The sequence below is a fragment of the Augochlora pura genome, chromosome 3, assembly GCF_028453695.1.
Source record: "Augochlora pura isolate Apur16 chromosome 3, APUR_v2.2.1, whole genome shotgun sequence".
Classification (NCBI taxonomy): Eukaryota; Metazoa; Arthropoda; class Insecta; order Hymenoptera; family Halictidae; genus Augochlora; species Augochlora pura.
The window spans coordinates 17,773,569-17,800,099 of record NC_135774.1 but is presented as its reverse complement, the minus strand read 5'-3'; the positions used below and the strand labels follow the sequence as shown (position 1 = coordinate 17,800,099).

The 26,531-nt window shown below is 37.1% G+C and overlaps 1 protein-coding gene across 2 annotated transcripts in view; it reads left to right on the top strand.

Moving 5' to 3' along the window:
- Positions 1-26,531, top strand: part of LOC144478809 (uncharacterized) — a 668,769-nt gene that overhangs the window by 202,203 nt on the left and 440,035 nt on the right. For both annotated transcript variants that reach the window (XM_078197075.1, XM_078197074.1), the window contains exon 2: positions 825-887. In XM_078197075.1, the coding sequence (XP_078053201.1) occupies positions 825-887 (63 nt within the window). The remainder of the gene's footprint in view (positions 1-824; positions 888-26,531) is intronic.

Genomic DNA, 26,531 nt, shown 5'->3' with positions numbered 1-26,531 from the left:
ACTCGTAAAATATCGCAGTGACAGAATTCATCGGGAAAAAGAAGACAATACAGCGGTATAAGAATGGTCGTGTGAACGTTTTCATAATGAACAATGCAATCTCTGATATTCATTTTACAAATATCGGAATACATGTATTGTCTCATGAAAGAGCTCTCGCGATCCCTGAAAATATTAGGTTGGTAAGAAAATAATGTCGGTTTCCAAACTATATCTTTAAATCGTCATATCACAAATCGGAATAAGTATTTTTAATCAAAATAAGATCCATTACAATCTACACATTTTTGTCAATACATTGACAGTTTGTTAATTCCAGTATCGTAAAATTCTGTTATTCTGGAATTGATAAATTCTTCGAACGAATATTACACGAACTTGCTTGGTATCCATTACGAAGTCAATAACTTCAAGTGAGCACAAATTAACAGTACAAACAGAAGCATACCTATCAGCATGCAGCACTACATCTGCACTGTAAGATGACATTGGAAGGTAAACAGGAAAAAAAAGATTTGTTATCCCAAAACATGCATCAAAGTTCGAAAGTTCGAAAACCGACATTAATTTCTTACCAACCTAATATATCAGTGCTACGTTATCATCGATTGATCGGTGCTCCTTGTTAGCGGGCTGAAGCTTGAAAAATCCTGGAAGCTGAAGAAACACGGCACGGGGACGTGGATTCCGTCAAAAACCGTAATTGCCCGGGAGCTCCCCTCGCGCCGGCATCGCATCACGTGCTCCCACTTCACCCTACGCAGCGCCTCGACATCCCTCGAGGCACGAGACCCAGCTAACAAGCGACCGTGGTTTTGTTTCAGATGAATCACCGGGACTCATTGGCCCAGCTCTCGTCGACCGATTCGCCGGCGATCTCGGCACGGGTAAGTTTCTATTTTGATCTTCGCGGCGGCTATTTAAGTGCGCGTCAGGCACGAAGGGAAGTTTCGGAAGGCTTGCACCGTACCGACGCGAAAGGGGAGCGGCCAGCGGCGACGAGGGGTCGAGTTGGTTGACCCCTTAGCGTCTAGCGACCCCACCGTGGCTCGTGTGTCGGATATCTTGAAAATCGCGTGGGTCAGGGCGTGGTGGCGAGGCAGGTCCGCAATCAGACCGGCTGGCTACCATGCTGCACGACCAACTTCCCTTCTAGCCACCGAATGCATCCACTGGCCAGACTCTCTCATTCCCTTTCTCCCTCCCACTTGCTCGTCCCGTACGCTCTCAGCCATTCTGATTAGTGGCAAATAATACCCGCAACAATAGCTACTGCTCGATACAGCTTGTTCGTCACACTTATGCCCAACGTTTGTGTTTACAGCGCGGCCGACCATGTGCCCATGTGCTTAAAACACGCGTCTGCGTGCGAGTACGTGTGTCGGGTTTATCGCGTATGTCCTCACACGTCTGATATATGGTCTCGTGTGCGTGCTCCCTTGTGCACATGCGTCTCTATGATGTATGCAGCTCTACAACGTCGCGCGCACGGGTACAGGGTGTTAAGAAAATAATGCTCCGGGGGTGATCCTCCACGATGTATCGAATGCACAGATGTGACAAAGTTATCATTTTATATTTTATATTACATCTGTAGAGTATACGTATAGTGAACGTGAGATCTATTTACAATTTAATAAAAAGAAAAACATTTTTCATTTAATATTAAGAGACAATCAAGTATACCAAGTGTGTGCCAATAGAACACGTATAGTAAATAACAAATTGTAGGGTTTTTAACTGTTGGATTTTTCTGATACATATGTAAAAGTTATTTTGTATATTTCTTCTTTATATTTTTTGAGACACTCTGTATATGTATATATATAGCATACTAAATGGTACACGCGATCTGAATGGAAAGTGCAATGTGTGCCGTTGGTAGTACACACGTGGCATGAAAAGTGTTAACTAAAACAGCGTAGTAATTAATAATTGCATAAAACGTATCAATTTTTATTGAAAATATTAAATGGCCTGAATGGAAATTAATAAAAAAGAATTAATTGTATACAATTGAGAAATATTAACTGTTACGCAATTACACGGCGCGATCCAACAATGAGCTGTATCTGTCCGCGACGCCACTCGAGAAGACAAAACACAGCGTCGATCACGTCTCGTGGTGTAACCGCATCGTGGGCCAATACTGGCCCATAAAGCGTCGGATAATCTCAGCACATCGACGCGTTTTATCTGAATGCGCCGCGTCTCTGGAATGCGACGTCCTTGGAACGGTTAAGATTTTGTGCAATTTCGAAGATTCGCCTCATCTTGGTAGCTTCGCAATGTTGAAATTGCATAAAGGACCTGCTGATAGAGGGCTCTTATCGAGCGAAGACCTCTGTGCGGTAAGGAAATCAGTAGTTTCCATCTGTCAGTGCTAACGCGTGTAGCTATCTCTCGGCTTCATAACCCGGTCTCACTGACACACAACACGCATTCGCGATTCTCCCTAGGTTATTGACCACAGTGTCCCTGGCTGATGGGCTCCTTTATCGGCAGATCCCTTATTGCATTTCGGCGTTGCTGCTGCAAGATATATATACAATATTATATAAGAGATAACATTATCTTGCGACTGAGGCCATTGTGTTGTAATCATTCGTTTTTAAGTACAGTGTCTTACGAAGACTAGTACATACTCGTGTAGAGACAGCTTCGAGATTATTTAACACGTTCCGTGCAGTGCTGTAGTTAGTCAACTTTTCATTCTGGTCAATCGACGCATTAAAAATCGATATATTATTTTTATTTATTAAGTATTGCCAATGTAGCTGTGAAGCAGAACTTATTATGGATCCATTCTTTTGGTGGAAATTAATTCGTCGATTCTGAACTTGCCATACAAATTTTTCTAACGCGTTAAATATACATTTAAGCGTGTACCACCGGTGGTACACGTGGCACGGAATGTGTTAAATACGCTTTCATTTTACTCTCTTAAAACATCTCGCTGTCTATACGAGTAGGATACGTTCTTCTGTCAAAGACATGTACCAACAAAGAGGGCCTGTAACTCTATCCCGAAATAATTGCTTTATCGCGTTTCCACGAAGTTCAGGAAGACGCTGCAGCCTTCCCTACCAACCCCCATTGTCACAAGCTCTTACCATTGTATTTCTTCACTTATTAGGTATACTTTGAAAAGTCTGACTCGTGATGGAGATTTTTGTAATAATTTGTCAAGTATGAATTATATTTAACCTCTTGCACTCAAAACCATTTTAACCTTTTACGGACGAGGATTTTGTAAGTAATAAGAGCATTTTTCCATTAAAACTAATATATTATAATTATAGACTCAATGGGAACAATGGATAGTAATCAAATAATATACGTGCAAGTTTTGGAGTAAGATCCAATGTGTAAGATGAATGAATTTCGTAACTCTGTAACACTGAATACAATTTTCCCTTACTTTTGAGAAGTTATCACAAAAGGTCCTAAGCATCGTAACTGTGTGAAAAATGAAGGAAGCGGTTAAAAAGGGTGCCAAGTATAAGGAAAAGGATCTTTGAATGATGTTCGTGTTTGCGGCGTTTCGTACATCCCGCCGTTGGGTGTGCGGAATACATCGCGGCCGCCTACGCGTGAATTACCATGAGTGGAACGTGCAGCGGTATCTATGCACTGGTCCGTGGTCGTGTCCCGTAGAAACAGAACACGTGTTGGTCCCTCTGTGTACCCGTGCTGTGTACTTTTGCACGTGACTTACTAAGCGGCCGCGTTATGTGTTCACGGCGCTCGGTGCGTAAACCGCGCCACGCACACGCGGACGTGGGAGCGCAAACAAAACCCAGTGTGCGTATAAGGATACGCGGCGATATATCGACGCGACAAGTAAGCGAGAGAGCGAGAGAGCGTTCGCCGCGCGACGCGTGTTTACCCGCTCGACCCGTCTCGGAGCGACCCGCGCACGAACTCGCGCAAACTCGCACGAACTCGCGCGGGGCCGCCCGTTCGACGTGTGCGTGATTGCGTGCGCGCGTGCATAAGACCCTTTGTGCCCGGGAGCCGAACGAGCCAGCCTTTGCACTGGCGCCGGAGACACGAGCCAATCAATCCCCATCTGCTTTCGGTTTCCCCATCTGCCTACGTGCCCGCTCGCCGTCCCGCCGCGTCTACGTCTTCGGAATTTCGATGATCTTCGCCTGGAAACAGATTTATCTCGCCTGCTTTCCTTTCTCTTCGCCAACGGTAGCTTTCGAGTCCGCCTCCGCGACCCTTCATCGATTCCGTGGGGTTCCGTTGCTCGATTGCAACCATCCACCCCTCGCCCCACTACGCCGTCGCTCTCCGTCTTCCATCCCCTTGCTCTCGCGCAACCACCACCCACCGCGTGTAGCTATCTCGAGGGTGTTCCGTGTGCAGGTAATTTTATTCCACTTGCACCGGATGCCTCGCGCGTTCCCCGCTCGCTCCGATGCTCTTCCAGAAGAAACTGTGCCACGTTCGATTATCGGTTGACGGGCCATTGCAGTGCAACCGGGCTGCTCGCTGAAATAAGGATGCGTCCCGCGGTGATATGAACGAGGATACGTAGCTACGTACGCCGCGCTTGTTCGATAAGTATGCGAGCGCTCGAGCTGCCGCACTAAAATCGTAGTCGCACAGGCGAAACCTCTATCGGAATCGATTTCGTCTTTTTTTTCACATTTTCTTCGGGAATACATATATAGCTTCGGAAATACGCCTGCAAAACCTTAGATCCGTATTTTTTAAAATCAATGAAGTTGTAGTATTCCTGTTTATAAGAAAATTGAGTAGCTGCAATTTGAAATGATAGGAAGATTCAAAGAGTTAAAAAATGTTAGTCTATAGTTCTGAGTTGATTAAAATTGTTACTGAAAGGAAGAACTTTCGATTTAGTTTATAAATCTTACAATTGAGCCAAGCAATTCTTATTTTGCAGAAACTAAAAATAATTTTTGCATAAAATAAAAATTTTAAACTGTGTTTTTTGAGTATCGATGATATCTCACAAACTACTTCACCGATTGTCTTGAAAATTTAGGTGTATGTCCAGTATACGTACTTATAGCTCGTACTGGACCAATCTAAAATTCTATAAATATCAATAGGAAATAACAAATAACGATGCCATTTTTTAAATATATGACTCATACCAATTAAGAATTTTGACACAATTTTTCAATGTTTTTCAAACTGATTTTCAAAGCAGCAAATGCCACTTCTAACAGTATAAGAAAACCTCTGAAAACTTGAGCTGGTCTTTACATCTTTTGAAAGATGTATATGAATTGATACACTAATTGTTGAAAATCCAATGGTAGAATTTTTGTAGCTATATTTATCGATTTTTTTGACATTTTTTAGGATACTCCTTCTGGACTTGTTCAATTTTCCATAGACCTTACTGAATCTTGTGATAATTTAAATCGATTGTCAAAAACTAAATAATCTTCTAGAAATTAGATTATGTAATGTTCTCATTCTAAGCAAGTAAGATGTTCCATAAACGTTAATAAAATATGGGAACATTTACATTGATAGTAACCAGCAAACTAGTCTACTAGAAACTAGAGTTTTAGGTGGTTCTTAGAAGTAACTGTAAATCAATTAATTTCTTTACTATTTCAAATTGCATATACTTACTTTTTTCATAAATGCATAAAATTTGCAGTCTAGTTATGATTCACAATTTACATAGTCTTTAAGATCATGTTTATAATATACAAGCTTGACTTATAATATACTTCTAACGTAAACGATAAATTGATTTTCGAAAACCGTAAGGAGCTAATTTTTGGACAGGTACTCGGAAGTGTGTCGCATGATCATATAGCTTTGCCATTCGTCCTGCATTAGTATAGTCGACAATGAATCAGCAAAATAGGAAATTGCCAGGGCGAGGCGCTGCGAGGCACTTGTAATCCGGCACTTTCGATTTGCTCACCAATTTCGTTTTAGAGCTAATGGTCCCAAGGTAACCGCGAAGCCACAGTTAGAGCCCGCTCGCTCTAAAAACTGGCATTTCCAGAAACTGACTAGTTATCGAACGAGTAATCGCGTTTCCCTCGCCATTCGTCTCTTAGCTTTCTCTTTATGGTCACATCCAAAATAACACATATTCGACTAAGTGATAGAGTAAGGTGCGCATATGTGAATAGTACATGAGAGCGGTGGGCGTTTCTAACGCTCGGTTAAAGGGCCCCTGCTTATCGAGCGGCCACGGTGTTTCGAAGCAAGCCTCGGTCACCGTTCCTTTCCGAGCTGTTAACCCCTTCAGTGGAAATAACGAGTCTTGCTCGTAAACATTTTCTGTGCCAAACTCGAATTTCACTTGAACAAGAAGTTATAACATTTACGCATTCTCTTGCCTGTTTTTCTACCTAAAATTGTGTCTTATAATTGTAATAAATTATTAACAAACAAACAACATTAAAAAAGAATTTAAATAATTTCTAAATTTTTTTAGAATAGTTTCAATTGCGTTAAGAATTTTTTAAATTAATTTTATTGTAACTTTAATTGGATATCGTTCAATTTTTATTTGATATTAGTTTTACTTTATTAATGATGAATGACATGTATATATCCTCATTTATATGTAGTGGGAGACAAATGCATGTGGACAGCCTTTAAAACGGTATAATTTTTTAAAAACTGAATTTAGTGAATCGAACTTTCTTTTATATTAATAGTAATAAGTTACCAAAAACTTCGTTAGAGGCTCAGGTAAAGAAGATTCTTTTTATTTTCTTCTCTTTCATTCCAAGTAATAGCTAAATTGAAAAGAAGCACTTCAGTCATTATGTAGCCCTACCTTGTAAAAAAATTAAAATTACTCGGTCCAATTTCAAAAAGTTATATCATTTAACAGGATATACACATATATTTAAACCTCATTGTAAATCTATAAAATGAAAACAGAAATATTTTAGCAACATTTTATAGTAACTCTTCGCTTAAAGTTGCACTAAAATTAAACTGTCTATATACCCGCGTTTTTTGCAAATAAATCATTAAGATCAGCTTCACACGAAAATAGCTGAATACCCGAAAAAGTATCGCAATACAGTATTGCCGTCTGAACGCTTCCATTGAATTACATCTACGTTTGGTATTCATCGTACGTGTCTCGCGATACAAGCTTCCCCGTGTGAAACGGTTCTAAAGCAAATGGTTAATCAAGTTGACCAGTCCCGAAGGGTAGTTATCGGGCACCGATCCGTCGTTTGTCATCGCGTCAACAGCCAATAAAGCTGCTGGAAGCCGGCCCCGGCGGCTACTTTTCGAAAAAGTTAAATAGCTTTTTTGCCACTCGACTGTATTATCGAGCTTATCTCGGCGAGGATTTTCGAGTTCAAAGGGAGGGCGTCGTTAATCTTGGGGAAGCCGGATTGGGGTTAGCCGCGGGATGAAGGTGAAGGTCGAAATCTCGGATCGAGGACGGAACACACCGTTCCACGGAAAATCGCCTAATTTTCACAGGATACCGGCGGTCTCGATCCCTCCCTTATCTTATCTCTGGTTCGATGGAACGCGACGGGGTCCGCCCGTCACCGTTGAAAACGTTGCTGCCACGGTGCCGTCCGGATGCCACCGTCCTCAAAGACGAGAGATAATCACTGAAATTACAAGCGATGTCTGCGTGACCGCGCAGGTGTCTAATTGTGTGCGGTCGCGGCCAGCTCGCTGGCTGGATGCGCTCCGCTCGAGAGCGGCCAAGCCCTGTCACCTGCAGATTCGTCAGCCGCGCGGGTTCCCGGGAAAAATCGAGCGAGTTATGTCGACTTCCCCTCCGAGAGAATGTGTACGGTTTTTGCGGTCCTACGGTCTGATTTCAGCTCCGCTGATTTACCGTGGCAGACGTACTTGCAACGCGCGAGAACCCTTTCCACGTTTAATTGTATTTTACGCTTCCATGGATACAGATAACTTGTTTCTATTGTGCTCGCAAATAATATAAACAATTTGCCGTGTGCTCGTGTGCTATTATCGAGATTCAATGTTCACGGCTAGACTGCGGATTTTATGCATTTGTGACAAAAACGGGTAAACAAAATACGCGACAGGAAACACAGAACTTAAAAATACTATTGTGTCTACAGCAATTCAACTCGGCAGAATTGTTAAGAAAAGAAATTAATATTTCGGTGGCGCCTATATCTTGCAATAAATACAGACGATTTTTATGTTGCATGAAATCTGCAGTCTATTCATAATATATGAGCTAATTAGGATCATAGTGACGTGAGTCACAATTTCTTCTTTGTGAAAATTGTGAGAAACAAGGAGTGTAATCGTTTAGTAATATGTATTGTTTGTATTGATTTATTTTTAAGATAATTTAGAGATAGGTTTATTTGTAATAACTTCACTTGTCTTTTCAATATTTTAGCGTATATAGATTAAATTTTAAGGCATAACCTAAAAGTTTCGAAAATCTAATTTATTACGCTATGATCCTAACTCACTCGTACATAAAAGTGGAAAGTTATAATACTGTTCTAATTATCAGTTACATATAGTGTATCAAACAGTGATTGTAATTACAATAACGATAGGTGATTTCATTTTTATTCGTGAACATAGTTCCAAATTGCACTTTATTTTTGTACCTTAAACATACGCATGTTCTTGAAGATTAAACTATAATACCTCAATTCGTTCAGTATTTATCTAATACTATGCTTCTAATCATTATTCATTTGATTATTTGATTATTCCTTGTAAAAATAAATATTACTAGTCTTGTTAATTTATAAGTTGTCTTACATTTTTAAAGTTTTTACATGCCATAAGTGCATAAAGATCCACTGTCAATCATTGTTTGATTACATTATTCCAATGTAGAATGCGATATATCACAAAATATTAATATTTTACTATTTTACTTTATCTTTATTATTAGCGATAACATAACATTGTCTTGGTAAGGGTTATGATAGTTTGTTAATCAGTTTATGTAATTATCAGAAAGGTAAGAATAGTCAACTCGATATTTCTTCTTGCATTAATTTGTGGACATGTTATGTTAGAACATTACGAACTTCTTTTTGATTATTATACGGTCTTCTTTTGATTATTATACGATCTTCGTTTTCATTATTATGAATTCCTATAGTTACCCTTTCCGGATATTACGCCATACAAACTCATGTTTGCATAAACGTCGTCAATCTATTTGTCAATGACATGTACAGAATCAATGATTTATTCGACCCTCTGATGACTTTCCCCGGAACATTCAATGCAACGATCTGTCATTCAATGACGTTTGTAATTAATGAACATGATACAGTGAGCATACAAAATTAGTCCTCCACAGACTGGTGTCATTCGGAATGCGAAACTTAATCGGCTCCTGAGATATTAAATGCACGATTGAAAAACATACAAATGTATGTTTCACCCTTTGCAGTCGGATCCATTTTAACTCGAAATCCAAATTAATTTTTCTAACCTATACTATTTCCAACTTATACAACATAGCGCATTTCATACACATAAAATTGAACTTTCTGACTCGTGCAACATGTTCTTTTCATCAATATAAACAAATTTGATAATGTTATTTCAAAACGCGATATAACAATTTTTAATTTCGCCTTAGAGTCGCCTCTTGAATACAAAGGGTTAACACTTGATCTGATCAAAACTTTTCTTTATTTTCTCTTATAAGAATTATTAGTCATTAATTTAAAATTGTCATTCTTATAATTTGTTTTAACAAAATATAATCAAATAAGTTCTACAAAAGCCTATTTATTTACACAATAAGTTATCCAATTGTAATCTGTCAATGCTTTTGCTTTACGTCAAAACACAAATATATTGGAACCGTTATCCTTGCATTAAACTCGAACCGAAATTGAGTTGAAACACGATTCGCGGTTTCACGTCGACTCCGCATTATTCCGAAATGTAACTCGACGTGTAAATTTCGCGGTTGCCGAAAAAATGTCACGAATCCGGCAGGTTTTGTGCACAAACTGTGCCCGGTGGAATGTTCGCTTTATCTCGGCGACTTCTCGAGTTGGGGCTCACAGTTTCCTACGAGATTCCGCTCGGCGCCGGTGTTAATGCCAGACCGCGGCGAGTATTTAACGAGCCTGCACTCTACATTGTTTTAGATGTCTGAAAGCATTATCATACTTTGCGCGGAGCCGCGGTAGAAATTGAACGGGCGACGACGATTTATTTGGTTACAGCCGGATGTTCATTGGACCGACGCGGCGCGTCGCGGCTCCGTTATCGGCTTGTCGATCGGCGCTTCGTAATATGCGAAAGAATGGGAACGTTTCGAGGATCGCGACCAGAAAAGTTTTAATAAACGTCACGCGGTTGATAGGCAGCGACGCGATCTACGTCTCCTGTTAACCTCGTCTTGCGGATAGAACGGATAGAGTGAAAAGCGACGGGAACGTCAAATGCGTCAGAAGCGATTCAATTTGAATTTTTCGTATATGGAAGCCGAAGTGTACGTCTTGCATGGTTCCTGGGAGATATTGAATGGAGAGCTTAAGTCTTCAAGTTTGAAAGGATCAATAATGTTTGGCACGTGAGTAGATGATATTCCGGATTTTTGACGGTATTCACCGCGCGTGGCCTGGATTCCACTCATCTTTCACTTTATTATCCGCACTTCGACTGTACAGTGACGTCCGGACCACTATGTTATAGACCGAGAGAGGTAATAAGGTGCATTTGGCCTTATTAAATGCGCAGGATATCGTGCTTCACCTCTGTGCTCACTTTACCAAACGAGATATCGAATGGATGTTGATATCACTGACGGGGTATCTTTATTGACATTCGATCACAATGGCTGTTTGCAGATCTCTGTGGAAACGCGGAGGCTGCGCAAGATACCCGGGAAGTCGTATTAGTAATAATTGATTCCTCGGTATGCAATAAATTCGGGGTCGATCTATATGCTAGATTTACTATAAATTTATTATGGTAGATTTACTATAGACATATGTATTATAATAGATTGACTACACAGATTTATTATGGTAGATTCTTAAAGTCTTTGTAGCGTACAAGAATCGTTCAAGTTTTAATAAATTATTTAATGGCTTTATAACTTGCAATAGAGTGACGAAATTATTAAATAATTAGTGCAGTAGAAAAATAGTAAAGTACGCATTTTTTAACATCCGTGACCACTTGTTCTGGTCATATTTTATTTTGTGGTATTTGAAAACGTTGGTGTTATAACACGTAATGACACATGCAATTAGAACTTTGTCGAAGAGATAATAACTGTGTCTTATTTCTATTTAATAACGAAAATATACTAACAAAGTGTTCAATTATCTATACTAACAGAGTTCTAAATAATCTTTCTCTAAAAATAAATTATGAAGGAGTTTTTAATCGTGAATTCGGAAATTCACGAAATTATAAAATTATCGCGATAATGTGTTAATTTTATAATTTAATTAACTCCTGTAAATGTATATTTTTAAAATTCTAGTTATGTCACGAAGAATGGATGGAAGTTGAAACGTGTGTCAAAAAGATCTACGCTAAATATCCTCGTCAAATACGAAATAATCCTTGTGAGATTAAAAATGGACCATGCTCGGCAATCGTGTCATTATTAAAAGTTTCGTCACTTGTCAAAAATGAAACTTTTTTTCCGGTATACCTTGCTACGGTTACAACGATGTACGAGGTGGAGCACCTGAATCGAAACAATCAAATGCTCGTATCCAGATCGATCACGTGCAATTTCACGGGTGTTCCGCGCATAGTCCCGTCAAGTACGCCCATACATTTGACTAAATCTCGACAAAACACGCGAGTCGCACTAGACACTTATGAAAATAACGCATTGGATTACAACATTTTTTTATATTTTTCAACGCGTTATTAGAATAAGTTGGTCAAAAGTACCGCTCGACAAAACATTGGGCGCTGGTTTAACGAGATTTTCGACGAATAAATATTGAAATTTTTTTGCCAACTTTTCCGCGCGCAGAATCAAAGGCTCTCGACTTCCTCTATGATTTTCTATGAACGTTGTAGATGTATGTAGATGCCCGAAAATATATGGCATTAATAAAGTCTACCGCCGGAGAGTTATGAGGTTCAAAGGGATAGCACATTTGCGTATAAATAGTACTTGCTTGATCAAAATTTTTAAATAAATGTATGGCGAATAAATTAATTGCAATATTGGAAGACATGCGAAATCAAGTGATTTATCTCAGTGAATCTCATGTGGTAAAATAAAATGTAACATGCAATTCCTGTTAAAAAAGTTTTCAGTTATATCTGAGTATAAGTTGGCAATTATCTGAATTGTTTCGAATGAATATTTATCTAAGATAATTATTAAAATGAATACTTTTTAGTCGAATATTTTAACAATTGTAATATAATGTTATAACAGTTGCTTGTTATTCGTCATAATTTCTTCTAATAAGTAAGAATCTGTTCATTCAATTAATTGTTTATTATTACAGAGATTGTAAAATGATTTGTATGACAACGTGAATAATACTCGACCCTTTCTGTTCTTATGTAGTTTCGTAAAAATGTAAATACTTATACAAATCATAAAAAATTAGTTCAATTTCAAAATAAACAGACTTTTCGATGCAACATTTGAAAAAGAGGAGAAATAAACAGATAAACTAGGAAAAAATACTTTATATTCTGATTTGTATTTAATTCGATGATTCGATGATTTCCTGTGCGAATAAATTCTTATTTGAATGAATTATTGTTCGAATAAAATCTTACTCGGATAAATTTTCATCTAAATAAATTTTTATTCGGTAGTTTATTCAACAATATAGAATATTATTTGCTTCGTTAGTCTATAACTCTCGTACGTCATCCCAACTCCAAATCCAATGAATTTGTAAACTTTTGTATAAAAAATCATTGCTCTTTTTTATCGTGACCATAACGATTTCGTCAATGTTTCGATCAAAAATGTTTCATTCAGCGTATTTCGTCAGAGTGCTATTGAACTATCCTATGAAAGAGGAAAATACTTGTGCAGCGAGAGAGAGCGAGTTACACAATGTAACCTGAAATGCACAATCGCAGCGAATCATCAATATCGAGCTTATGGTAGGAAAACGGGCAACCAGATTCTGACATCGGGCAGCGCGATGCTACATAGTAACCTAGATTTCGCGTGATCACACGGCAAAAACTTTCCGTGTTTAATCTGCCATCGTTTTGTTTGCGTCTGTAATAATAAATATTAATACATTCGGCAAATAACAGATTACGGTTGAATAATTTACCGCGTTCCAGATAGGGAACGGCGACGTAGAATAGATCGATTCTGCGATAAATGATCGAGTGGCCACCGGAAAAACCAAATTCGAAATGTAACACATGATCCATAAGATAACAAAAAAAAAACAGAATGAAACTTTTATTAAATTTTTGTTAGGTCGTGATCCAATCAATATTTATTCCGTCGAAAGCATCTGCGTACTTGTACGAGAAATATTGATTTCATCGCTTGCTGTCAGCTTCTAGTGTTGTATTTTATGTATAGTTTGGTATAGTATAGTATTTAATATAGGATGGTATAGTATAGTATTTAATATAGGATGGTATTGTATAATATATAATATACTATGGTGTATGGTATAGTATAGTATATAACATAGTACGGCATAGATAATATATGATATAATACTGTATAGTATAGTATATAAATTATTAGATATATGTGTATACATATATATATACGTTGCAAACTTGTACGTTGCAAACAATTTTTCCTATAATTATTATGGATATAAGTTTTACCCCAAATTATTGAACAGTTTTAATCTTTTGTTAAACCGTCAGGTATATATGTATATATATATATATATATATACATAGTACGGCATAGATAATATATGATATAATATTGTATAGTATAGTATATAAATTATTAGATATATATATATATATCTAATAATTATATATAAATATATATATATATATATAATTTATATATATACTTTATATATATATATATATACTTTATATATATATATATATATATACATATATACCTGACGGTTTAACAAAAGATTAAAACTCTTCAACAATTTGGGGTAAAACTTATATCCATAATAATTATAGGAAAAATTGTTTGCAACGTACAAGTTTTATATCTTTTAAGCCATCATAAACTTATTCTACAAATGTTGAAAAAGAAGTAAAATTGCATTCATTATTCTGTTTTGGAAGTATTGAAATTATTAGTACGGGATGTAAATTCCAATAAGGTAAAGTTTTCATACACAGTTAATTTTACCAGAAGTTAATAATTGAAAATATTATTTTATCATTCGCATTCTTTTGTACTATCGATATCATTCGTATTGTGTTCATTTACTGGACCGAATAACCAGCGGATTCAAAGGTGGAAGTTGAGATAGAAGCAAGTGCAGAAATTACTTTGCACTTGATGTGTATTAATCGAGTATAAACGTGATTGCGCGGCTAATAATTGACTATGTAAATCGTCTTTGATCGAGAAATCGATTACAGGCGCGCTACGAGTTAATCGTTGCGATCGACAGAAATAACTAGCGCTTTAGGATACACGGCTTCCGTTGTCAAAGAAAACGTCGGGCTAATAAAGAACGATGACGGGAAGCGACAGTCTCGTTAGACCCGATTCTCGATTAATTATCGTTTCGTTTACTGCGAAACCCCGTTACCACAGTAATACCGCGGCACGAAATAAGTTCAAACAAAAATATCACCGATCGAAAGATTCAATACCGAAACCCGATTCACGTTTTACTGTTAATTTTTAGTAAAAGGGCGATCTCTGTGGAGCATTTTCACAATGACAATTAAACCGACTAAGTAATTGTGCGGGCTACTAATTAGCTTCGTTGCGTTTGAATAGTCTAGTATTTTTGTTTAGCAAAAATCTCTTCCGCACAATACATCGTTATTTTATTCTATTATACTAAATTATCTATTGTGTTATATTATATTTTTATATTAGGTCATCAATTGTTTTGATTCTTTCAATGACAGCGTTATGGTGTTTTCTTCATCTTAATCTATGTACGTATATAATTTAACATAAATTCACCATTTCTTAACAGAAAAATCGTAAATCCACAAGTTTGAGAATTAACGCGTTCACTGCAACTACGAGATATCTCGTAAGTTGTTTTCCTGTCCAGGACGTCAACTACGAGTTATCTCGTAGCTTCTTTACAAATCAATTTTGTACATCTGCGACAAAGGTCCTACAAGAAAAATGTAAATATGAATAGTTCGCCTCTGGAAAGGGAAGAAGAAATCAGGGTTGGCATAAATGAACAGAAAATTTATTAATACATTAACAAAACATATAATTGTACAAAGTGCATTAAAAAAAAACAAAAGTTTATTCTATAATTGGCTTCTGGGACCGGAATCCTTGAAAGTGCCGTGGCAGTCAACATGTTAACACAGAAAAATCGAAAAATCGCAAAGAAAGATGAAATTGAAAATTGAAAATAATTTCGTAGTTGATCCAATGAAAATATTATATTATAAAATATATATTGTAATTCGGATTGGGGAATTGGAAGCGAACGCGTTCGGAGAACAACAAGTTACCGCATTATTTATCCTCGATGTCCGAGGAACCATTAAAAGATCCGCAGACAAAGGAAGAGCGTTTCATCGAAGAAGAAATCACGTCAATCAAACGGGGGCTTTCGGTCTACAAATTTTTCATAAATACGTCCAGTCGCATATTTGAAAGCTATTTTTCACGCGAACACACTGCAGGCCATCCATTATATTTTCCCCGAGCTTTCAAGAAGCATCAAAGAATTTTTAGAAAATCGACTGGGCGGCGCGGCGCGCGGGACGGCGCCCACGGTCGATGAAATCGATTGCACGGCGTCCGGGCCTGATGTAATAACCAACCGGAAACGATAACGCCCGTAAACTTATAACGGGCAAACTGCGTGTTTTCCACGATGTCGTCCTGCGGGTTTAACTTTTTGAGGCAGCAAACAACCCATATTTTCTAGCGAAAAAAAAACGTCGGCTACTTTTTCGTCGTTCCTGTATCGCGAGCTACGCGAATAATGACCAATTTAATCGCCCGCATTAGAAGCGGCGAAAGTTCACTTATAATGAATTCTTTCGCACTATGATTTCTTTCGCAACTACGCGGATAAGCATTTGTTCCTTACTAATAATAATTCCCTTAACTCCTTACATTCAATAATAACGAGTCAGACTCGTGATAAAGATTCGATGCGAGATCTACTACAAAATAAGAATATTATTTTCTCCTAAATTGAAATAAAATTGAATTCTTTTGTTATCAAAGTGTAGAAACGGAAGTAAATAATGACAATAGAAAAAACAAATATTATCTGGTTCTATTAACCCTTTGCACACAAAGCCATTTTAACCCTAAATCAGAAATAGAATTCCTTGCTCATTGCATTTCCATTCTATATAATAAAGTGCACTTTTATGCATAAAATAATTATAGAACAATTTTAGTAGTGCCTCAGAGTCACCACTCAAGTGCAAAGGGTTAAGGACAGTAGTAAGACCAAATAAGTGCTAATCAACGGAGTGTAAAAGAAGTCCTAATACAAGGGGTTAATAGAAACTTTTTAGATCTTGGATTTAGATCTTTTACATGTTTATCTCTAGACCGTGGATTTTATTCAATTATAGCAACAATGAATAATCGAAGCACAGAACAGTGAAGATGCAAGAAGAATTCAACGACATTGTTGATGTATTGTAAAAACTTTTTAGAACTATTGGAAGGAGAAACATATTTTTACTTGACTCCTGCTTCTTACGATTGATTTAAGAAGTTCTTATTCATTAAGGTCTGTAGTTCAGTAATGAATGATTTAATTAATTATAATTAGAGACCGCGGATCTGTGTGCATTTCAAGTAAAAATGGATGGACGGAACACAGAAGAAGAATTTAATAACATGGTTACGTTATTAACAATCTTAATAATAAACTTTTAATAATATATACATTTTTACTTAACACCTGCTTCTTGCAATTCATGCAAGAAGCTTTTATTTATTATGATTTTAAATTAGTAAAAATTACAATCTGCACTTTTACGCATTTAGAACAAACATGGAAATACACTTTATCGAATTTCTGTTTGGTATGAATTATGACAAACATTTGTATTTAGCAAAAAGATCCGCAGTCTGTTCATAACAAAAAGGAAGAAATACATAGTACTTTCATATGAGTATTATTTTATATATGTATAATAATGTGTATTATTTTATAAGAGCAATATGACTGGATTTATTTTATTTCTTAAAATACGTTTTTGAATAAAAAGATACATATAAAAATATGTCACAGAAAAGCTTTTATAATAAAGGGTTTACGTATGATATAATTTCCATTATAAATGCTTATAAGGTAAGTAAAATAAATATAGGAAGACAATAAGAGGTTAGTAATCGAGATAAAGGAATTCACACGTGTAAAGTAATTTGGATTGCAAAGTTGCTAGAAAAACATTAATGTGTCATCTTTGGAACCTAATCGGTCTAAGACAGTAGAGATACTAACGATATCAGTAATTAATATCGAATTAACATATTCGTTAGTCTCTTAGTAAGCAGAGGTCATTACGATGCAATCATTTTCTTCTATGGTAGAAGATGTTTTCATACTGAAATGACGGATGGTCTATTTTATGGTGGTTTTAGAGTACGTGTTATCAATATTTCAATATTTGGATAATTTAACCATTTTAGCGTCGATTAAAAGAATTGTGTGTACCTATAAATATACCGAATACGTTTAATGTTGTTTAGCAAATATCCAGCAAGAAATTATAATTTTGTATATTGTAATATTATATAATAATCAGAGAATTGTTATATTTGATAATTAGAGAATCCAGAAAAGAAAAAGAAGTAAAACTGTTATCCATTAAAAATATTAAGAAAACAACATTTTCTCACGTATAGTCACAACGATATGTCCTTGATTATTATGATAAACCACTTCCAACTTATACAGGATATGTATACATGCATAAAGGATTAAGTTAAAGAAAGAGATTAGATAATAATGAGATTGAGTAAATTAATTACTGCCTCAAAGCAATATTTAGAGGTAAATAAAAACAGCACCTTAATTTCTAAAATGTAAATAGGTTTTACGTGAAGTGCATGTCAATTAAGTCGCATAGAGAGGGACGAAGGAAAGAACTTTTTGACAAAGACGTGGAGATGATTGATGTCTTCCGTGTTGCAGATAAAAGCTAAGTCCGCATTGCGAAAAATATTGCTCGTTTCAAAAGCGCAAATGCGAACTAACAATACTACAAGTGTAATCGTAATAAAGAGACGTATTTAAAGTAACCAACGAAAGTGTCGTCTAAAACAAGGACTTACGTTCCGTCCAATGTCCACTAAACTATTGACAGAAGTAAAAAATAAACGTCAATTGTATATTTCGAAAAGATATTATGATAATAACAGTTATTGAGGTAATTGATAAATTTATTTTAAGATCACTGATCGGAAGTATTACTTAGGCCAATTTAAGTGAGAAGGGCAGTATACAGGGCAGTAAAAAAATTAAGTTATTACACTTGACTCCTATATCATACAGTTGATACAAAGAATGTTTATTTCATAATAAAATTCATAAACTAGATACAAATACATCACAGTAATTTCGAGGTAAAGGTTTCTACAAAAGGATCTTAAATACCCAAGCTTTAAAACCATCTATCTACGTATTCGTTTGCAAATAAATAAATGCCGAAATAAACTACATAAATACGACAACGGTTTGGTCGGAACGGGAATACGATTGAAGGGTTAACGACATTAGAAAGGTGTCAGGAATTGATTCGAGCACGTGTATTCCATTAGCAGAAGCGTTGGTTTCAGTTTTCAGTTGACACCACGCGCTATTAAGGTCTGCACGCAGTCTGAAACGTCAGCGAAGCGCGCGATTACGATCGCGGCAGATCGATCTGACACTCCTGACCGAGTTTTCCTCTTTACGGGCCGGAAGGCTGCCGCCGGGACGAAGAAATGTGAAAGCTGATTCCGCCGCCCCTGCGCCGTAAATCACCACTGGCGGATATATAAAAGCGATTATTGAAAGTTCGCTAATGCGATTTTCCTGCCGTCTGCCCCGGGAATTGCTGCACTGGGCATCGGTCGACGGCTGGCCAGATATAATGGATTGATTAGCGAAACACCCTAATTACACGGACGCTGTTATTTATATACGCACGGCTATCGAATTTCTGCGTTATGCGATGTTGACAGGAATACCGTGCGATCTGTTTGGCAAATGTCTGCGAGATGAAATTTTCATCTTGGTTACTTTATAAATAATGGAAAAGTTAAGTAATGTTGCTATAGCGAAGACGAGCGTTTTTCTTGTCGATTATACTGATATTAATAATTTCAATATCTTGATGCTTAAACACTTACGCTATTTCTTTCGTACGTTCATTAGCAATTAATAATAAATAATAATAAATATTAATAATAAACAATAAATAAATAGCGTTGATTTTATAATTAATACAATCATAAGATCTAACAACCTCTACTTAATTTTACGATTTATGTACATCATCCTGAATCAGGACCGCTGGAACTACCGCGCGAATATTCAATATTTTATTATTGTGTGAAGAACGCAGTCTGAATGGCAATTGTTTTATGCTCCCGCAACTATACTAACTTGCTCTCACCAAAACGCGTTCACTTGTTTCTACCGGCGTGCAACAACTGCATCCCCGCGGGTATTTCTTGAAAACTAAACGCTTGCCATGTATTTACAGTGGTATCAAAAGTTCGTATAACTTTGTGATCGCAACAATGTCGTAACAATGCAAATTGTTCGTGTCTTTTGGTAGCAATTTATCGCTAACTTAAAAGTAATTTTATTTAAAAACTAGTCTCATCGAATCGGGCAAATTTATCGTAGAAAATTTTTGGAGAGATCACCGCGGGGTAAAGGGTGTACCCGTGGTAATTGGTATGCACCCGTGCACATTTGCCGCGCGATCGGATCGATGAAACACCGAATCGCAGTTTGTAACAATTTCATTGCCCCTGAAGTCGAAAAATGCCGGTTGAAAAATATTTTACTCGAAGTACCGCAGCCGATCCACCTGCTGCTTCGACTTTTTCACTTTGAGCAACCTTTCATGACGCGAAACATCACGAACGTCGGCGTGCTCTGCAGCCCGCTATCGGCGAATATAAAAGTGACCACTGGAACTTCACTAACACGATTTTTTGTATCGCCTCAATGGATTTTCTATTTCTGCAATAAACTAACCGTAGCACACTATTCGCCATTGACGCGTGGTGGATTCATTTACAATTGGTTGCTGTACTTGTCCTTCCACTTAGATTCTCTCTTAAATTGAAACCTCCTCGTTCCTGACTGTTTTTATTTCTAAATATAGCAGTAATTGCTGTTTTAAAAATTGGATGTGTATTCTGTTGAGAACTCGTCAGATGTATGCTCGAGCTCCTCTGAATATTGCACTTGGTGCCTACTAAACTCGAAGGACCACCCACTGATGTGGGACTAAATGATTGATCTTATTTTTAACGCGTAACTTAACCGTTACGCGTATCTCTCTATCTCTTCTGCACTGTACTGTTTAACTCTCTGTACTATTCCATCTACTGTCTGTTCTGATCTATACTATCTGCAAGTTCTGTACTGTTCTACTGTCTATCTGTATCTATACTGTACTATACTGTTTGCTATTTGGATCTATACTCTGTACTGTCTGTATCTATACTGTTTGACTGTTTGCTCTATTCTGTTTGAAGTTCTAATATAGTCTCCTGAAGTTCTGTACTGTTCTGTGTTTGAATCTATTCTTCCGAAGTTCTAATCTATTCTGATTCTCGCGACCCTTCGGCCTCAACCCCCCCTTTGGGCCTTAAGCGCCCCTCCCTTTTCCGGAGTCGAGGAAAACCTAACCATCCCTTCCAATGTGCCCGAAACACGTGGTCTGTGGTGGGGATGACTGGGCAGGACGCTTGCACTCGGGGGTGGACGGGTGTTTTGGCAACGCGTGGAAATTCCAGCTGGCCAGGCTCGCCGATGTCGATACCCTTTTCCCTTAGTCTTGGGACTTAATGGCAGGGCTTCTTGGACCTGTGAGACTAAATAATGGCATTACCTTCATTATCCTGAAATCTATTTGATTTTATGTGCCACAAGTAGCTGCGAACCGGTCCGCTAAAGAGACTGCAATAACCCTAAACGAACTGCTGAAAAACTCACAGATGGTCGGCATTCTATAAAGTCATTTCTAAAAACTCTCGCCTTAACAGTATATTATTAAATGTATGTTGGATACTACTAAATTACAGCTGCCCATATTTATTATAAATGCATGAAATCCTCAGTATACGCATGTACTTTTAATTAGTTTATACATATTTAAGCATCACTTGTAATTTTCCACTATTTCTGCCAATTTTATTCTTTATAAAGGTACCTTTTCCGGTTCGCCTTCATTAATACTATTGTTATAAACAGACTCTGGAGAGATTAAAAGTGTAACAGTGGTCTTTAAAAGATTGAAAACAGTGTTGAAGATTGAATCATTTTACAGATACTTTACAATATTTTCAACCTATTTATTAAGAACCTATTGAAAAAGGAAACGAAATTTCATATTACTTTGATTTATCAAAATTAAGCTAGACAATTTTTATTTTGCATAAAATTCCACAAATTAGTTACAAGTAAAAAGCACTCGAAAGCGAGAAAAGAAATAATTTACTCTTTCCCATTTGCATTACAATTTAATATACACCTTGCAGCAAAATGCTCTTTCCACTTGAAATATCCGTATCCACAATCGCAATGTAGGAGATAAAGATTTTTCGTCTCCCAACAATCCCGAAAGAAGTGTTGTATATAGCCCAGCATTCATGTAACACGGCGTGGCTCTAACACGGCTACAAAATTGGGAGGAAGTCGGGGCACGACGCTGCGTGGCCACTGAAAGAAGTAAAACGTAAGGGTGTGCTCCGCAAAAATGCGTTGGTCTATATTACGAAATACATAAAGATCCCTCGTGGAAGAGTAAACGAGCAAAAATAGCAGACATCTTGGAAAAAAGCGGAGCATAAAAATAAGGATGCTGCTTGGTGCATCTCGAGATGGATAGTTTGCAACGAACAAAATGGCCTCGGTTAATTGTGCACAGAGATGACAAGAAGCGGCAAGAATAGTCTGTTTTATTTAAAATTGACGTATACATAGTTGTAAAAATGAAACATCCTGGCACCGTATCCACAAAGTATTAAAAGTAATTATTGCATATTGCTTTGGAAAAATAACAGGAATTCATTTACTCAACAAATTTTGCATAAATGCATCTTTTATAATCGTAATGATTTCAAATTAAGAAGGAACCCGCTAGGTTATGGGGTTAATATTTTCCTAAGGAAATGTGTCCATTTACTTTATCTGAATTTTAATGAAATTTTTAGAATAAGCAGTTTTAGAGATGATAATTCACACGTGTCCTTTTATCGATAATCACTCACGTTGAAAAGGTGAGAGCAGTCGTCAGTATTTGAGATCAAAACTATTACTTTTCTAACGTCTGATTGTAGATAATTTTATGTAAATATTGTGTGCATTTATAAAAAAAAATGTTTAGTGTCATAATGCTTTGGAAAGTTGCTGAATACAACTCAGAATTGTTATAAACATTATCAATAAAATTGTTGGAATGGTCAGCCGGTTGAGGGTTAACTGATGGCAAAATTGTATCGATCTGTCTATACAAATCGATAGTAGTGTCCGCTGTTCAGAAGAAGTCCGCTGGGAAAAGTGTAGCACCGATTCCCACCAACTCACTCATATTAATGTCCTCGTAGAATTAGGGTAAACGTGTTTCTCTTATTGGCAGAAGCGAACACTGCATTTCCACGAAACCAGGGATTCTAGTCCGACCGATTAGAAACAAACGCCACCTGACTTCTGTGCTGGCCATTATCGGCTTAGAGCACATCAAACGCGTGTACCTGTGTTGTGCTCTCTTTCACTATTTCTCTCTCTCTCTCTCTCTCTCTCTCTCTCTCTCTGTCATCTATTTACCTATTTATCTATCGCAAAATAGAACTGTATTTATTAAAATACTAGTAAATAGATCACCGCATATACTATACATCTGTATATCTTGTCACAGCCACTTGACTCTCAATTCTGACGGACTTTTACTCTCCCCATTCATCTCGAAAACCCTCGCACATACATTCACGCACTCTCACAATCCGAAGACCACCTAAACATAAGAAAACAAACACGCTGTCGCACAAGTCCCTTTCACACACTCCCAAACATTTCACTCTACACACCATTTATTGGCACCACTTATACTTCACGTACTCACATACATACTCATCATCCCCTACGCACCGTAAATATGTGTTCAATACTTAGATAGATATCTTACATAGATATAACATATAATAAATATATAAAATAAATATATAATATGCAATAAACTTGTAATATAAATATAAGTGAAAATAATGATATTTTGCTTGTGCAGTGTTACTTTTATATTCTCAAATTGCAATGTTTTATTCGAGTATAAGAATTTTATGGATACCTCATCTTTACGTTAACGTACAACAATATGAACCTGAGAACAATATCGATGAACAATAAAATAAGATACTACGTATAAACTAAATGAAGCAAAGGGTAAAGGGGAATCGGTCATCTGCTCCACCCAAGCCTGTTTCAATTTCTTTTTGATTTCAGACTTTCGATTATTATTGGCTGAATTACGCGTTGAACAAGAAACATGATTAGGTGGAGTGAGTAACCGATCCCCATTGTTCCGCTCGTCAATTAGCTTATGGGACAGCTCGTTTGCCAATAGAATTAGGTTTCCACAGGTCATAGAAAAGTAGGGACTAAGAGCGTGCTGATCAGGCTGACTGAGCGGAATACCTCCCTTGTTCCTCTGACGAAACAACAATCTTATTCTGAGTAACGGATAATATATGCTACAAAGATCGCAAAAATGTCGATTAACTCTTCGTGGCGCGGTGGAATTAAAAAATGTTCCACCTTTTTGATGTACAGTAGTGCATGGTGGGACATTTTTAGATTTACCACGTAATATTGCAATAGCTGCATACGCACAGGTTTATATTTTATTAGTTGTTAATACCGTCAACGAATGTTACAAATGTGTTCCCTTGCGTTGTCAAGTTTTAACGTGTCACTACAGATTCATCAATTGTTATAAGCGAAAGTTTCGTTTTCCTTTGAGAAAAAAATATGTTAAATGAGTACCATTCATAAACCCGTGCAGCATGGTGCAACTATTTAAGTCGCATCCTATAACAATGAATTCAATTGCATTATTATTTTATTCTGCTCTTATGTTATGTGACTTCTTTGTTAATCAAAATATACCAATTTTGTTGAATTTGAAACGCAACAAAATTTCTGAAATCCTGTGCCTCAAAGAGGTTAACCAGTTTGCTGCGCACGGTGTGTAGACACGTCACATCGAAATCGCAATTTTACATCTTACAACAAAGATATTTCTCCTACGAATTAGGTCAAAATACTTATGAAACGTATTTATAAATTTCGCCCAGTTTAGGATAATTGTAGAACAACTGTCAAAAAAACTGCACTGAGTGTGATCGAGATAGCGCATAACAGAATTTATCTTTAAAATATATCGACTCAGCTAAGGGGTTAAAGATGCTAGCAAGTCCAGATCTAACTTTGAGAGATCAACAAAGGAAAAAAGGAAAAATAAGGGTGTTGATTTTGTTTGGAGTTTATTCGTTGCTGACTTCTGTTGATACTATATCATCGTTAATCTATGCAAATTATAATTTATTGTAAAATTATTATCACCAAATTATTATCATTTACGTTCTATTACTCTCGGATATTCTATTCTTACGTTCTACGTAGTGTTGCAATCTGGCAATCTCTTACGTTCTAGTGTTGCAATCTGGCAACTGACAGCTCTATCGTAAAGTTGGACATTTTTGAGGTTATACGTACTCAGAACGTTTTGACATACGAGTGCTATTTGTGTTGTTTACAGTAACTTAAAAGATTCATCTCGGCCCAAAAATGGAATTAAATCGTGAACATTTTCGTGCGATTATTTTTTACAACTTTCGACGTGGATTAACTCAGCAACAGTGCATGGATGAACTTAATTCAATTTTTAGCGATGAAGCTCCATCAAGGACCAGTGTTTATCGATGGTATGGTGAATTCGATCGTGGTCGTAGTTCACTCCAAGACGAATTTCGTGAAGATCGTTCAAAATCAGTTGTTGTTCTAAAAACCATTGATGCTGTGCGCGAACTGATATTGCAAGATCGTCATGTGACCTATCGTGAGATTGAGACAACCTTAGGGATTAGTGGGACCAGCATACATTCAATATTGCTTAAACATTTGACTGTCAAAAAAATTTGTTCGCGTTGGATCCCACACAATTTGTCAATCGCTCAAAAAAAAGGCTCGTGACGATTAGTCGAAGGAAATGCTCAAAAAATACGACTGCGGTGCTTCGAAACACGTCTATGACATCGTGACAGGTGATGAATCGTGGATTTACGCGTATGAGCCCGAAAGTAAACAGCAGTCGACTGTATGGATGTTTCAAGATGAGCCAAATCCAACAAAAGTTGTTCGCGCACGAAGTACTTCCAAGCAAATGGTCGCCTGTTTTTTCGGGAAAACTGGACATGTCGCAACCGTACCACTAGAACAACGCAGAACAGTCAATTCTGAGTGGTACACAACCATTTGTTTGCCAGTTGTCTTCCAAGAAATCAGGAAAACCAACCGCCGAAGACGGATCACTCTTCACCACGACAATGCGAGCTCTCACACATCGGCTCAAACAACTGCATTTTTGAGCACCCAAAACATCGATTTGATGAGTCATCCGCCGTATAGTCCTGACTTGGCACCGAATGACTTCTTTTTATTCCCGTACGTAAAAAACAAACTGAGAGGTCAACGTTTTTCGACACCTGAAGAAGCGGTTGCTGCATTCAGAATGCATGTTTTGGAGATACCTCAATCAGAGTGGCAAAAGTGCTTCGACAATTGGTTCAAACGCATGAAAAAGTGTATAGATCTTCATGGGGAATATTTTGAAAAACAATAAAGTGATTTTCGATGATTAATATTTGTTTTTGTTCTCTAATCCCGAAATATTAAAGGCAACCCTCGTATTACTCTACTTTGCTATTTATTGTATATTTCCCTCACCTCTTCTTTCTTCTTTGTTCATCTCTTAGTATCGATCCAAACCTTCGTACCACTCACAATTTACACTTTTATAGTCTTTGTAGCAGACTTTCGATCTATTTGTATAAATCGGTTAGATACTGTTTGCCAACAGACTCGAAATTGGGTCAGTCGGCACAGAAGAATCGCAAAGCGCATCTGAAAGCGGGCTAGAAAAACGTCTATTCGACAAAGAGTGAAATCGTTCGATCAGCCGTCGGGGCTGTTTATTTTCGCAACTCGCGAACGGATGAT